The following is a 12,497-nucleotide window of genomic DNA, read 5'->3' as shown; positions in this document are numbered from 1 at the left end:
AAACAAGTTACTCCCTGGATTTGACTGAGGTTAGTTTGAAACTGAAAGTTCAAAGTGGTTAAAGCTCAATGGAATAATCAACTTACATTCACCCAAAAGCTATGAATAAATTATAGTTGCAGGTTCTGTAGTAAACATTCTATTAATTCCCACCAAAGCTTGTTTCTCATTGTGGGACAATAGGACAGACCTTTTTGTTAAATCTAACAAAAGGAATGCAGTCCTGCCAGTCTGTCTGCCTGCTGACCCCCCACCCCGAGCGACTGTTTTGCAAAAGACAACAGGCTAAATCATAATCTTACATCAAATAAGGAGTAGGGGCAGAAGGAATAGACCACTGTGTCAGCCAAGGTATTGGCCAACATTAAACTCTGGTGCCTGGCTTGTGCATCTTGATTGCAGACTTGATGACTGGCAATTAGCACAATGGAAATTATGACACCTGAGAAAACTGCATCAAGAGCAACATGGGTCCTTTTCCCCTCCCCTCCCTTAATTAATAAGTAATAAGAACCTGCAAAGGTACCTATCAGAAAATTACTTATGACCTGGTCCCATCTCATCAATTTGTCTAAATTAGTGTTAGAATCCTCTCTTTCTTCAGAGGAAGAGATCAACAGCTATATGCATGGGTCAATGGGCCTGAATCCTCTTTTCTCGCCCAAAATGGCACACCTTTTGGTAAGATTTGCACCTCTGACTCTATTAGATGTTTTTATTTTGCCTTTACTACCTTCACCTCAAATCGATGCAGCTAGGGAATTCATCAACAGCTATCCAGAATTTGTTAAAACTGTCGCATCAATAAATCATCTGTACTTTGCTTTAAAACTGCCTCAGTGAAAGTCCTTGTTAGGGCTCTGAGGTAGGTAAAGTGCTTCAGGGAAGGTCCTTATGGTGGGACTTGGAAGCGGCAACTTTGTGAAGCTGTCTCAGTGAAAGTCTTCTTTGGGACTCTGAGACAGGCAAAGGTCTTTTTTATATGACACTCATATGTGTCATTGACAGACTATAACCCCATCATGCAGAAATTATTACTGTGTATATGACCGTGGTTGTTCTTAAAAATCAGATGGGGTTCACAATGAACACTAGATTTTAAGTCTTTCATGTTTAAGAAGTCTTCATGAAGTTCATACAGATGCCCAACCACAAAAATTGTACACTTGTACTTGCTTCCCCCTTTAGAGATTATTTTTCTAGAGGGGAGTAATTGGATGTGATGTGCTTTAAATAAAGGGTTGAAAGCAATTTACAATCTATACCTAGGCAATTTTGCTTAAATTGATAAAAGCTGTGCCACTTGTTAAAAAGAAGGTTTTATTCATGAAAGTAGCAATTGTTGTCACCAGTCTTTCTGGAATATCTTCTCTTAATGAGTTGATTCCAGGTGTCTTGCTTTCTGGAGTAGTTTAAATAGTGTAAGTAAACAAGCACTGCACCATGTTAATATTTAGGCAGCTGCTTGAACGACTATTTGTATAAATTATTGGTTTTGTGGCAGCTGAGCATTGATCTAGGCCCCAGCTGAGCTGCAGCTTTTTAATGTAATAATGTGTCACATACGCAGTAAAAATTGCAGTAGATTGCACAGTTTGCTATTTATTTCTGAAATAACTCTGCACTTCCCTTATTGTAGCAGGAAGTTTGCCTCAATTAAAATCACACAACTGAGCTTCCTAGAGCAAAAACTAGAAATCCATGCATTCTAGCACCAGTAACAACAAGCATTGTATGGACAGACCTGAAGCAGAGAAACTGCCAGTCATTAAGCTTTACCTAGGCTGCATGTCAGCATATGTATAGGAGACACTTTATTCGAAGTACAAAACAAGGACCTAAAGCAGCCTCAGGAAGAGAAAGGGCTGAAGAATGGTTTTAGGCAAACAATGTGCTAAAGCTGTATGACTTTAGTCAAATACAAACCCTTTATCCAGGCAAGTTTGCTTCATGTTGGAATGTGAGATTTTATCTGTATCTTACCTATGAAAATGGTATTTGAAGAACAGTTATTCCTAATGTAATTTGCAGGATGTACATTATCAGACAATCAAGATCACTATTTTTTTTAACCTTAAGATTAACAAAATGCACATGTTAATTTATCCCAACTCTGCCTTCAACAGTCCTTTGTAAATGTGAACCTTGAGGTTAGTTAAGTTTTCAAAGCACACTTTGTGAATGTTCAGGTATTATATCCTTTAGAACATTCAACAAATGCCTATGTTGAGAACCAATCTCCCACTACATCATTGTATTTCTGTCCTAAACCTCAGGGCTAGAGACACAAACAGGTTGGCATGTGCAGCACTAACACTGTTCTTCAGTTTCTGGTCATGCTCAGCTCCCCCAAACTCATTTCAGTTCTTCTGGTTTTAGCAATTTTAGCTATTTTCTGTTTTATTACCTGTATATTGTCTCTGCATAAACTCTGGAGTGCCTAAACCAGAAATAACCATCCTTTCTAATGCAGTAAGATTTCTCCTAAAAAATTTGCATGCTCAAGTGCCACAAAGACACAGATGACAAAGCCCTCTTTTGTACAGGGACATGTAGCTACAGAAAAAATGCAAAGGAGGAAAATCATGATTGCTTTTCCAGGGCCTCTTAACTTCAATCTGAAGAGGGACTGGTTGGGCAGCTGAGACTAAAGATTTATCTCAATCCTGCTGGTGTCACAGTGGATTATGAAGTTAAAGGGTACCAAACAACCAGATATCCATAAGGAGCTTGGAGCACCAAAATTAGCACTTGTGGACTACAGTTTGCATAGAACAACATTTGTTTACACACAGTCCTCAGTCACAAAATGACACTATTTCTTGACTACCTTTCTACTTTAAATGCCTCACTAATTTGTTTGTTCTGTAGTTCAGTGTACAACAAAGTAACAGTACCTTTTCAAAAGTCAGTGAAGTACTTGAAAGTAAAATAACTATTCTCAGCTGGCATTTTAACCAACTGATTTTGCATTGTTGTACATACAGCTGACTAGATGTACCTAAAAGAGTAAAAACTAGTCATTGCAACAACTACTTGGTCACTGTAATTATAGCACAGATCACCTTGTTTATCAATATGATGAAAAAGTAGCAACAGCTTTTTCAACCATGCTGGTAAGAGAATAGTGCAGATATGTGTTTAAAGATGCATGACCAGGAAGAACAAAATTTAAAAAAAAATATAATAACAACAAAGAAAACTGAGGCAAATATTTTTCTTTAAAATAGGCCATTTTCTATATCTTTAGAAATGAGCACTCAGTTGTTGCTTTCCTGCATTAGTAAATGAGGACAGTATTTCCATATTGCAAACAAAAATCTTAAGACAAATGGTAAACCCAGTATAGTAACATTCACCTTAAATTTGCGCTAATTATAAAGACAGCCTAATATTCATGTAACTTAAAACCCAAGAAAAATGTAAAAATATGGTCTAACCTGGATTGCCTCCTGTGAATGACTGACTTCCTTGCTTGTTTTCTAAATAACCATAAACATAAACACACGTTCTTGTTATCTCCTTGTGTTGTTACTGAATCGGCAAGATCAAAGCGCATTGGAAAATAAACCATGTTCCTGATGTATTTGGTAATTAAGCACTGCAATTAGTGCAGAAACTATACTGCCCCCTTTTAGTTCACCTCCCAGACAAATGCACTGTTAGAAATCATAGCTCGTGCTGCTTTCTTTTAAGTGGTCTTTTAAACACTTTAATAGCTGTGAAATCTAATTGAAAAACAGAAAGGGTGAGGTTTGCTTGGTGTTTGTGTTTATCTTTTTTAAACTTTAAATTACCTAATCTGAATTGCTTGGAAGCCAAAGTTGATTTCTTTGAATGAAGTTTCTGTCATTAAAAATCAAATTCAAATTGCACTGATGTTTTAATGCACTAGGTGGCATAATGATATTCACATTAGAGCAAATTAAGTGCTCCACCACCACCCACATACTTAGTTGGATAATAGAAGCTGCCCTGTCTTCCAGATAGAAAGTCCTTTAGTAATTACTGTAATGATAGGAATGCTAATATTGTTAACCCTCTTTTTAGTTCTTTGCAAGAAAATTTCATATTTTAAAAGAAAGCATAAAAAACTGGAGTGCTGTTCACATCAATATACTATTCCTCTGATCAATGAACTTTCCATTGACTTTGTATGGTCAGAATATTTTGTTGCTGCTAAATAGGTGTCCAAGAAGGGTGGAGAGAGAGTACAAAGAGTATCAAAACTTTCTTGTTTACTGTCCTTCCTCAGGTCTATAAACTACAGAAACTGGGCTGTCATGAGCTGATAGATTACTTACAGATAACACAGCATTGTACTGGCCTGTGCTCTTTAACTTCCTTGCAGACAAGGTGCCACCGTTTCTTTTGATATATGAAATAGCCCATTCTCCCCCTCCAGAAACCCAGGTATATACTAGATTCACATAACTTATGAATCCTTAGCAACACAATTTTAGGCAAAGTTGACCAAGTGATAACCAAATACTCATGTCATAAAATTTTCTTCCAGTCAGGTCAGTAGGATTAATGTCCAGCCCCTAATGTTGCAGACTTAGTTTTTGCCAAAGTTTGATTTAAGAATTGAAAGCCCATGTACTGAAAGCAGTTTTAAGGATTTCATTTAAAAATTCCTTTAAACCCTACTCCAACACTGATTGTGACAAAATTTAAGCTGACCAATTTAACTTGTGACCAACATTAAAGCAGATCAAACACATAAGAGCTTGAGTCATCACTTTTTCTAGGACTCTTGTTTTGTCAGCTTTGATATGGGCCACATTAAATACACGTTGACTCTGCCAGGAACTGGACCAGGTGAGTTGAATAATTTTTTTCCATTTCTAGCTCTCTTAATTCTACTGTTATAGTGGACATAATGAAAGATCCTTTTAGACTGATTCTGGTGTCAGTCTGAACCAGCATTATGTCCAAAAAAATGTAAGTCATCTTCACTTACTGTAGGCTCAGAGACTTGCCTTTTGCTGCAGATGTTCCGTCACGGTTTGCTTGAATTTGGGGCAGTAAATTATAATTTATGTCAGTGTAAAATGGCAGTGAAATCATTTATCATTAACTTGAAGAGGCAATTATTCAGCTGTGGAAAATGACTGGTTTATGAAATACAAAGGATGAGATCATGATTTATTGACCAGAAGTGTTCGTTTTCCAAAATACAGCAGTATGTAGGGTGAGTGAGAAAAGAATGGAGCCTAAGCAGGTGATACAATTTTAATTGGATACTGTTTTAATATTTGCCATCCCAGTTAAAATTGGCTTTTAGGAGATGTGTTGCTGATTAGCAGAGATATTTTTCTATAGGCTACCTGCTATTTCTGTCCCAATTCTCTCTCTGCATTTACAGCTCTCAAGTTACTGTGGTACCACAAGCAGGTGCCCTACCTAAGCATCTGGAAAGGTACAAAGCTTTCTGTGTTTTAAGGGTTATTTGAAATATTGGACTTTCTAAACAAACACTTCAGAGAGTCTAGAAATTATAGACTCTTTTTTTATTATTTTTTTTTACGTCATCACTAATGTATTTAGCTGCTCTCTGAAAATTATCCCCACTTAGAAAGCTTATTTGTGCAAGGAACCATAAAGAATAATCAAATTATTCTATCAAGGGCTAATTTTATAAAGACTGAAGATTTGTTCAGCACAGAAAAAGTGAGGCTAGTATGGAACACAACAGCAAACACCACCAAGTTATCAATTCCTAGAAGAGACTGAAGAGAACTTCTCTATTTCATTATGCAGTTGGTGAAGAACACTGAAGTGCCTACCTTCTCCAGCTGATGCATCCCTTCCTCTACACAGCAAATGGATGCCAAAGTTCTCAGTGTCTGGGGATAAAGGCACCTGAAACAATCCTGGCGACATATCTTAAAGAGAGCAACTACACCTCCTTCCTGCAGGGGAAAAGCAAAAATCAGGAAAGCAGCACTGAATGTTTCCCTGGTATTTAACAGAGATTGGGATGGGGGGTGGATTCTTTTAGTAATTTATCTGAATTATCTATCATCAAAACACCAACAAAGAGGATGTTAAACTCACACAGAGAATTCAAGTTGATTAATGCTTATACACTAAGTGGTGAAAAAGTAATATAGCCTCAGTGGGAGGTGTGCTTAAGTGATTGACTTTTACCAATTACAAGCACAATTTACATTAAACTTGACATTCATGTGAAAATTACAAAGAATTATCAATCGGTGGCAATTAAAGTGTCATTTAAGTGACAGCTCAACCTTACGCTATTAATTTTTAAAAAGTTTTTGTTAGCATGCATTTCTCATTCCTCTGCATTTCAGAGCTCCATACAACATTTATCTCATGCCAAAGTAAGAAAGAGAAGGTCATATTGTTAAAGAGCTACTGAAAATAATGTGAAAACAGGTGTAAAGTTCTATACTGATATAGTCCATGTCTTCACCATATAATAAATAAAAGTTACATTCCTACACATTTTTTCTTTAAATGTGGCAATAATGACAAAGATTTGAGCACATATACACCCTTACAGTAGCTATCCTTAATAATTTCCAACACAATTTGTAAACACGTAAGTGTTGCCAAGTTCATATAAAAAATAGAAAGATACAAATAAATACAGACAACCTATGCACCTCATGGGGTGGTTGTTTTTTTTTTTTTTGGATTGTCCTACATTTCAAAATGTTAAGCTATCAGGTAGACTACAGATACTTTTATTTTATGGAAAAGCAGCCATATAATGAGTAAGAAAGCATTTAAAATATTAAACTCAGACTAAAGTATTCCAATTACATTAGTAAAGTGAAAATAGTTGGAATCATGGACCAAGTGTAATATATACCCTGTAATATATTCACAGAAATAATTTTTTTCTCCTTAAGCATTTGTTATTTGAAAGTTCAACAGATTGTACTGACATAAACCCTCAGAATTCACTTTTAAAGAATTCTACATTATTTGTACTAGTTCCGTTGGGAGTAGAGAATAATAGATCTAGCAAAGCTCTCTATTCAGTCTAAAAAAATATATATACCAATTTGTAAGAAAATTAGAGTAAGACAATTAACACCTCAATATGTTTGAGATAATTTTTTTCTGTCTTTGCAGATGTATATGTAATTTCTGTTAGATCAATGAAAACACTAGGCTTACAGAAGTTTGCTAAGAGTAAAATTAATTTCTGAGATTGTAACAAGTGCACACGTATCTCTGTAAGTTTTTGTATCTAGTACTGCTATATATAGCCTACTGCAGAAAGATATTTCTGAGCCTTTAAACGAAAAAAAAGCAGTACACTAACAAAAAAAGTTTGTCTTATTTTCCTTCCACAAAAGGATATTGATATTTTACCCAAGCAATAATTAAATTATCTATGAAAAATACGGAAAAAAACTATTACAGAGTTTTCCCCAAATCTAACATAACTGGGATTTATTTTTTAAATTTCATTCTCAGTTTGAAAGTGGAATCAGACATGATCCGATTCTCTGCTCTAGTCTTAATGAGCAGAAGTTAGTGAAGAACACTAGTAAAGCTCAAGTGATGTTGACACATTCGCTTCAGGCTTTCTGTGTGACAGATGGATGCCCTGCTTTTGCCTCTGATGAACAGAAAGAGATTTATCACTGCATTTGTCAGGAAGAGATCTAAACCGTTTATTTTGTACCCTGTGGGCCATTACCAAGCTGTAAAATACTGATCTCTAGTAATGAATCTAGAGAGCTGTAAATGAAATATGGAACAGAGTCTGACTCTATGGCTTGTCAAAAACACTCCTCTCAACTATTCCATCCAATAAGGATGCATAGAAATTGGTCAAATGGACAAACTACAGTTCAAAGAAACATCACAGCACTGAGCTTTTGATTGCTGTGGAGATTAACTTGCATCTTTCCAAAAGCTCTTGATATGTCTAAGCACGCTTTTATTTATCTTTCGCAGACTTTTTGGCATTTCCGGTTTTTGACCAAATAACACATCAAATGCTGCTCTTGACATCAACCTCGCTCTCCGCATTCTTCTGGGATGGGTTTCACATGCTCTATATAAAGCAGACTCTGAAAGAGAGAACTTGCTTTATTGCTTTATGACCTACTTCTCTCCTATATTGGATTAGCAGGAATTCAATTTTGTGGAAACATTCCTGAGATGCTGTTCAGAAGAGCTAGCAGTAGATAACAAAATCACCTGCAATATAATCACAACAAGTATGCTAAGAAGGTCATGAGTATAGAAAGCCCCACTGTGCATAGTGAGTTGAGTGAATAAGGAGGAGAGAAAGGACATTGAACTCTATGGTATAACATTTTGTAGTTTCAGCCTGAATTTACTCAAAGTGTAGTGAATTCTCATCAAGTCTTTCCTCATGATGGAGGACAACATTTGAGTAGCTTGAAAGATGATCTCCAAAAAAATCTTCATAGTAAATACTTGCTAGAAAGGAAATGATGTACTAAGTAGGTAAGGCCAAGATGTATTAAAAGCTTCTCAGAGCAAGTAATCTGTTGCACATCCATATGGGAATCAAGCAGTCAAGCATTCTACAAAGAAGGATGTTACAGCTGTTCCTGCTTATCTTCATAATCTTTGGTTTTGCCTTTTTTTTAGTAGACTATTAATATAGTAACCAGTTCAACACAGTTGGCATCTAATTATCATCAGTGAAATGGATTAATTTGCAAAGATTTTTTTTTTATCACTCTATGTCCCAGTATTTATTTATTGAAACTGTGAAACTGATTTTTACTGATTCTTCTGGTTGTTATGAAGCCAAATCAATTTAGAACCAGTCTACTTCAAGTAATGCTAATTTCTGACAATTAAGTACATTCAAAATTTATAAATTTGGGTTTTAATGTCTCATTATGCTCTCAGCATGTGAAGGAAGAGTTTTAACAATCAAGACTAATTTATAATTTTTAATATGAAAGATCCCAGGATCAAAATCTAGTAGATATAATACAATAAAAAAAACTTGCAATGCAAGCCCAGACAATGACACAAGTTAGTCACACTGTTTGATGCTTAAGTATGTGTCATAAGACTTGACAGAGGAGTATTTTAGCAACATTTGGTTCCAAAGGTAAGAAACAGATCTGTAGATAGAAACCTAACCAAAAGTTTTCCCTGATAGTTACAACAAATGCTCTACTTGGCTTTTCCTTTTCTCATTTTCTCTTTTTGTTTTTAAAATTATCTGAACTGGTGGAGTTTCCATTATGCTGACACCAGCATAGTTGCCTGAAGGTGAACACTGCGTATTATGGTTCAAATCTCACAGTTCAACATTGGTTCTTCTATTAGCTCAGAATTCAAGGATTTTAATTATTATTATTTAGGTTTCATTTCTCACCCTTACTACTACTCATTTGTGTCAGAAATCTTAGTCTTTATATTTCTGACAGCTAGAGAGTGAGAACCACTAGCTGGCTGCCAGGATGACTCAGCAACAGGATCCTTTCACAGCAGATTACAAGTTACATGCCTAAAAAAAAAAAAAAAAAAAAAAAGAATGCCTCCTGGTGGAATAAAATTCTAGGTGACACTTCAGCATGGGGGGGTTAGCACTTCAAAGCCTTTTTAAATCTTGGTAAAATATTAGTGGGGAGAGGAGGAGGAGGGAGAGAAAGGACCAGAAACCAGTTCCTATGATATTGTTCTGAAAGATCACACATTGTTGTGGAAGATAAGAATTCAAGGTTACATGAACAAATTTCATAGAATCATAGAATCTTTTTGGTTGGAAAAGACCTTTAAGATCACAAAGTCCAACCATCAACTCAGCACTGCCAAGTCCACCACTAAGCACCACATCTACATGTATTTTAAATACCTCCACCACTGGTGGTGACTCCACCACTTCCCTGAGCAGCCAGTTCCAGCACCTGACAAACCTTTCAGTAAAGAATTTTTTTCCTAATATCCAATCTAAACCTCCTCTGGCACAACTTGAGGCCATTTCTTCTTGTCCTATCGCTTGTAACTTAAGAGACCAATGCCCGCTTTGCTGCAGCCCCCTTTCAGGCACTTATAGAGAGCTATAAGGTCTCCTCTCAGCCACCTTTTCTCCAGACTAGAAGATTCCAGTTACCTCAGATGCAACTCATAAAACCCTTCACCAACTTCGCTGCACTCCTTTGGACAAGGTCCAGCACCTCAGTGTCCCAATAATGTGTGACAATCATTTCCCTAGTCCTGCTGGCCACACCATTTCTGATACAAGCCAGGATGCTATTGGCCTTGGCCACCAGGGCACACTGCTGGCTCATATTCAGCTGCTGTCAACCAACATCTTTTCTGCCAGACAGCTTTCCAGCTGCTCTTCCATAAGCCTGTAGCATTGCATGGGGTTGTTCCGACCCAAGTGCAGGACCCAGCACTAACCCATGATGAGTGTCACCCAGTTGGCCTTGGTCCATTGATTCAGCCTGTCCAGATCCTTCTGGAGAACCTTCCTACCCTCAAGCACATCAACACTCCCACCCAACTTGGTGTTATCTGCAAGCTTACTGAGGGTATACTCAATCCTCTCATTCAGATCTTTGATAGACATTAAACAGAACTGGCCCCAATACTGAGCCCCAGGAAGCATCAGTTGTGACTGGCCACCAGCTGGATTTAGCTCCATTCACCACAGTTTTTTGGTCCCAGCCATTCAGCCAGTCCCTCACCCAGTGAACTGTATGTCTGTCCATCCCATGGCCAGCCAGTTTCTCCAAAAGAATACTCTAGGAAACAATGCTCTAGACAAATCTCGCAGCCTTTTCCTCATCCACTAAACAGGTCACCTTGTCATAGAAGGAGATTGGTTTAGTCAAGCAGGACCTGCATTTCATAAACACGTGTTGACTTGGCCTGATCACCTTGTTGTCCTGCATGTGCTGTGTGATGGCACTCAAGATGACCTGTTCCATACCCTTCCCTGGTACCGAGGCCAGCCTGACAGACCTATAGTTCCCTGGATTCTCCTTCCAGCCCTTCCTGTAGTTGGGCATCATATTTGCTAGCTGTCAGTCAACTGGGACCTCCCCTGTCAGGCAAGATTGCTGACGGATGATGGAAGTGGCTTGGTGAGCACTTCCACTAGCTCCCTCAGTACCCTTGCATCCCATCCAGCCCCATAGACCTGTGTGTGTCTAAGTGGTGTAGCAGGTCTCTAGCCATTTCATCTTGGATTATGGGAGCTTCATTCTGCTCTCCATCTTTGTCTTCCAGTTCAGGGGGCTGGGTAGCCAGAAAACAACGGGTCTTACTATTAAAGGCTGATACAAAGAAGGCCTGAAGTACCTCAGCCTTTTTCTCATCCTTTGTTCCCTGTATGCAATAAGGGATGGAGATTCTCCTTAGCCCTTCTTTTGCAGCTCATTTATAGAAATGTTTTTTATTGTACTTTATGGCAGGAGCCAGATCATATTTGGCCCTTCTGATTTTCTCCCTGCATAGCCTAACAACACTTTGTAGTCCTCCTGAGTGGCCTGTCCTTCCAAAGACCATAAATTCTCATTTTTTTCCCGAGTTCCACCCCAACCTCTCTGTTAAGCCAGACTGGTCTTCTTCCCCCTGACTCATCTTTTGGCACACAGGGACGACCTGCTCCTGCACCTCTAAATTTCCTTCTTAAAGAGTGTCCAGCCTTCCTGGACCCTTTGCCCTCCAGGACTGCCTCCCAAGGGACTCTGTCAACCAGGCTCCTCAACAGGCCACAGTGTTTCCTCTGGAAGTCCAAGGTAGCAGTGCTGATGACCCCTCCTCCCTACTTCTCGAGAGTAGAAAACTAATGTTTTGTGATCACTTTGTCCAAGAGGGCCTCCAACTGTCACATCACCTACAATTCTTTCTCTGTTGCAAGCAGCAGATCAGCAGGGTGCCTTCCCTTGTTGGCTCACTCAGCAGCTGTGTCAGGGAGCTATCTTCCACACACTCCAGGGACCTCCTAGACCGTTTCCTCTCTGCTGTATTGTATTTCCAGCAGACATCTGGCAAGTTGTAGTTTTGTTGAGTTGTACTTTCACTGTAACCAAATATTCCACTTCTCTGGCTAGTTTTTAGCAAAGATAATATGACAAATCTCAGAGGAATATCTGTTTCTGTGGGAGGTTGTGAGGTTTCTTCAGAAATTGAATCCATTCTCACCCTCTTAATGATTAGGCACAGTTCCAGATTATTTATTTTTTCCAAATCACCCTGCACTTTCACTTTCATAGCTCATTTTCAATAAACAGCAAATTATATTTACTCAAGCAAATGAATTCAAAATTCTGGTCTGTTACGATTCCTCTGCCACCTTGCTCACTGATGTGGATAACTGAGGCAATGCAGAGGGTGAAGGATGATGGTGAGTCAGGACAAACAAAATTCACAGTACACAGAGGAACAGACACACAGGACAGGTGATGCAATACACCACTGTAATTCAGCAAACAAATTCCACTTAGGGTTCTTTGTGTAAGAGGATGCATTTTTTTGCTTGTAAACCTGTGACACATTCAGGTTTTAGC

At 38.2% G+C, this 12,497-nt stretch overlaps 1 protein-coding gene across 1 annotated transcript in view; it reads right to left on the bottom strand.

Moving 5' to 3' along the window:
* INSC (INSC spindle orientation adaptor protein) overlaps positions 1–12,497 on the bottom strand; it is a 91,300-nt gene that overhangs the window by 45,877 nt on the left and 32,926 nt on the right. The window contains exon 7 of the mRNA XM_051621038.1: positions 5,790–5,915. Within this exon, the coding sequence (XP_051476998.1) occupies positions 5,790–5,915 (126 nt within the window). The remainder of the gene's footprint in view (positions 1–5,789; positions 5,916–12,497) is intronic.

The sequence above is a fragment of the Apus apus genome, chromosome 5 (genome assembly GCF_020740795.1).
Source record: "Apus apus isolate bApuApu2 chromosome 5, bApuApu2.pri.cur, whole genome shotgun sequence".
Lineage (NCBI taxonomy): Eukaryota > Metazoa > Chordata > Aves > Apodiformes > Apodidae > Apus > Apus apus.
The sequence above is the reverse complement of the archived record's forward strand: the minus strand, read 5'-3'. Positions and strand labels throughout refer to the sequence as shown.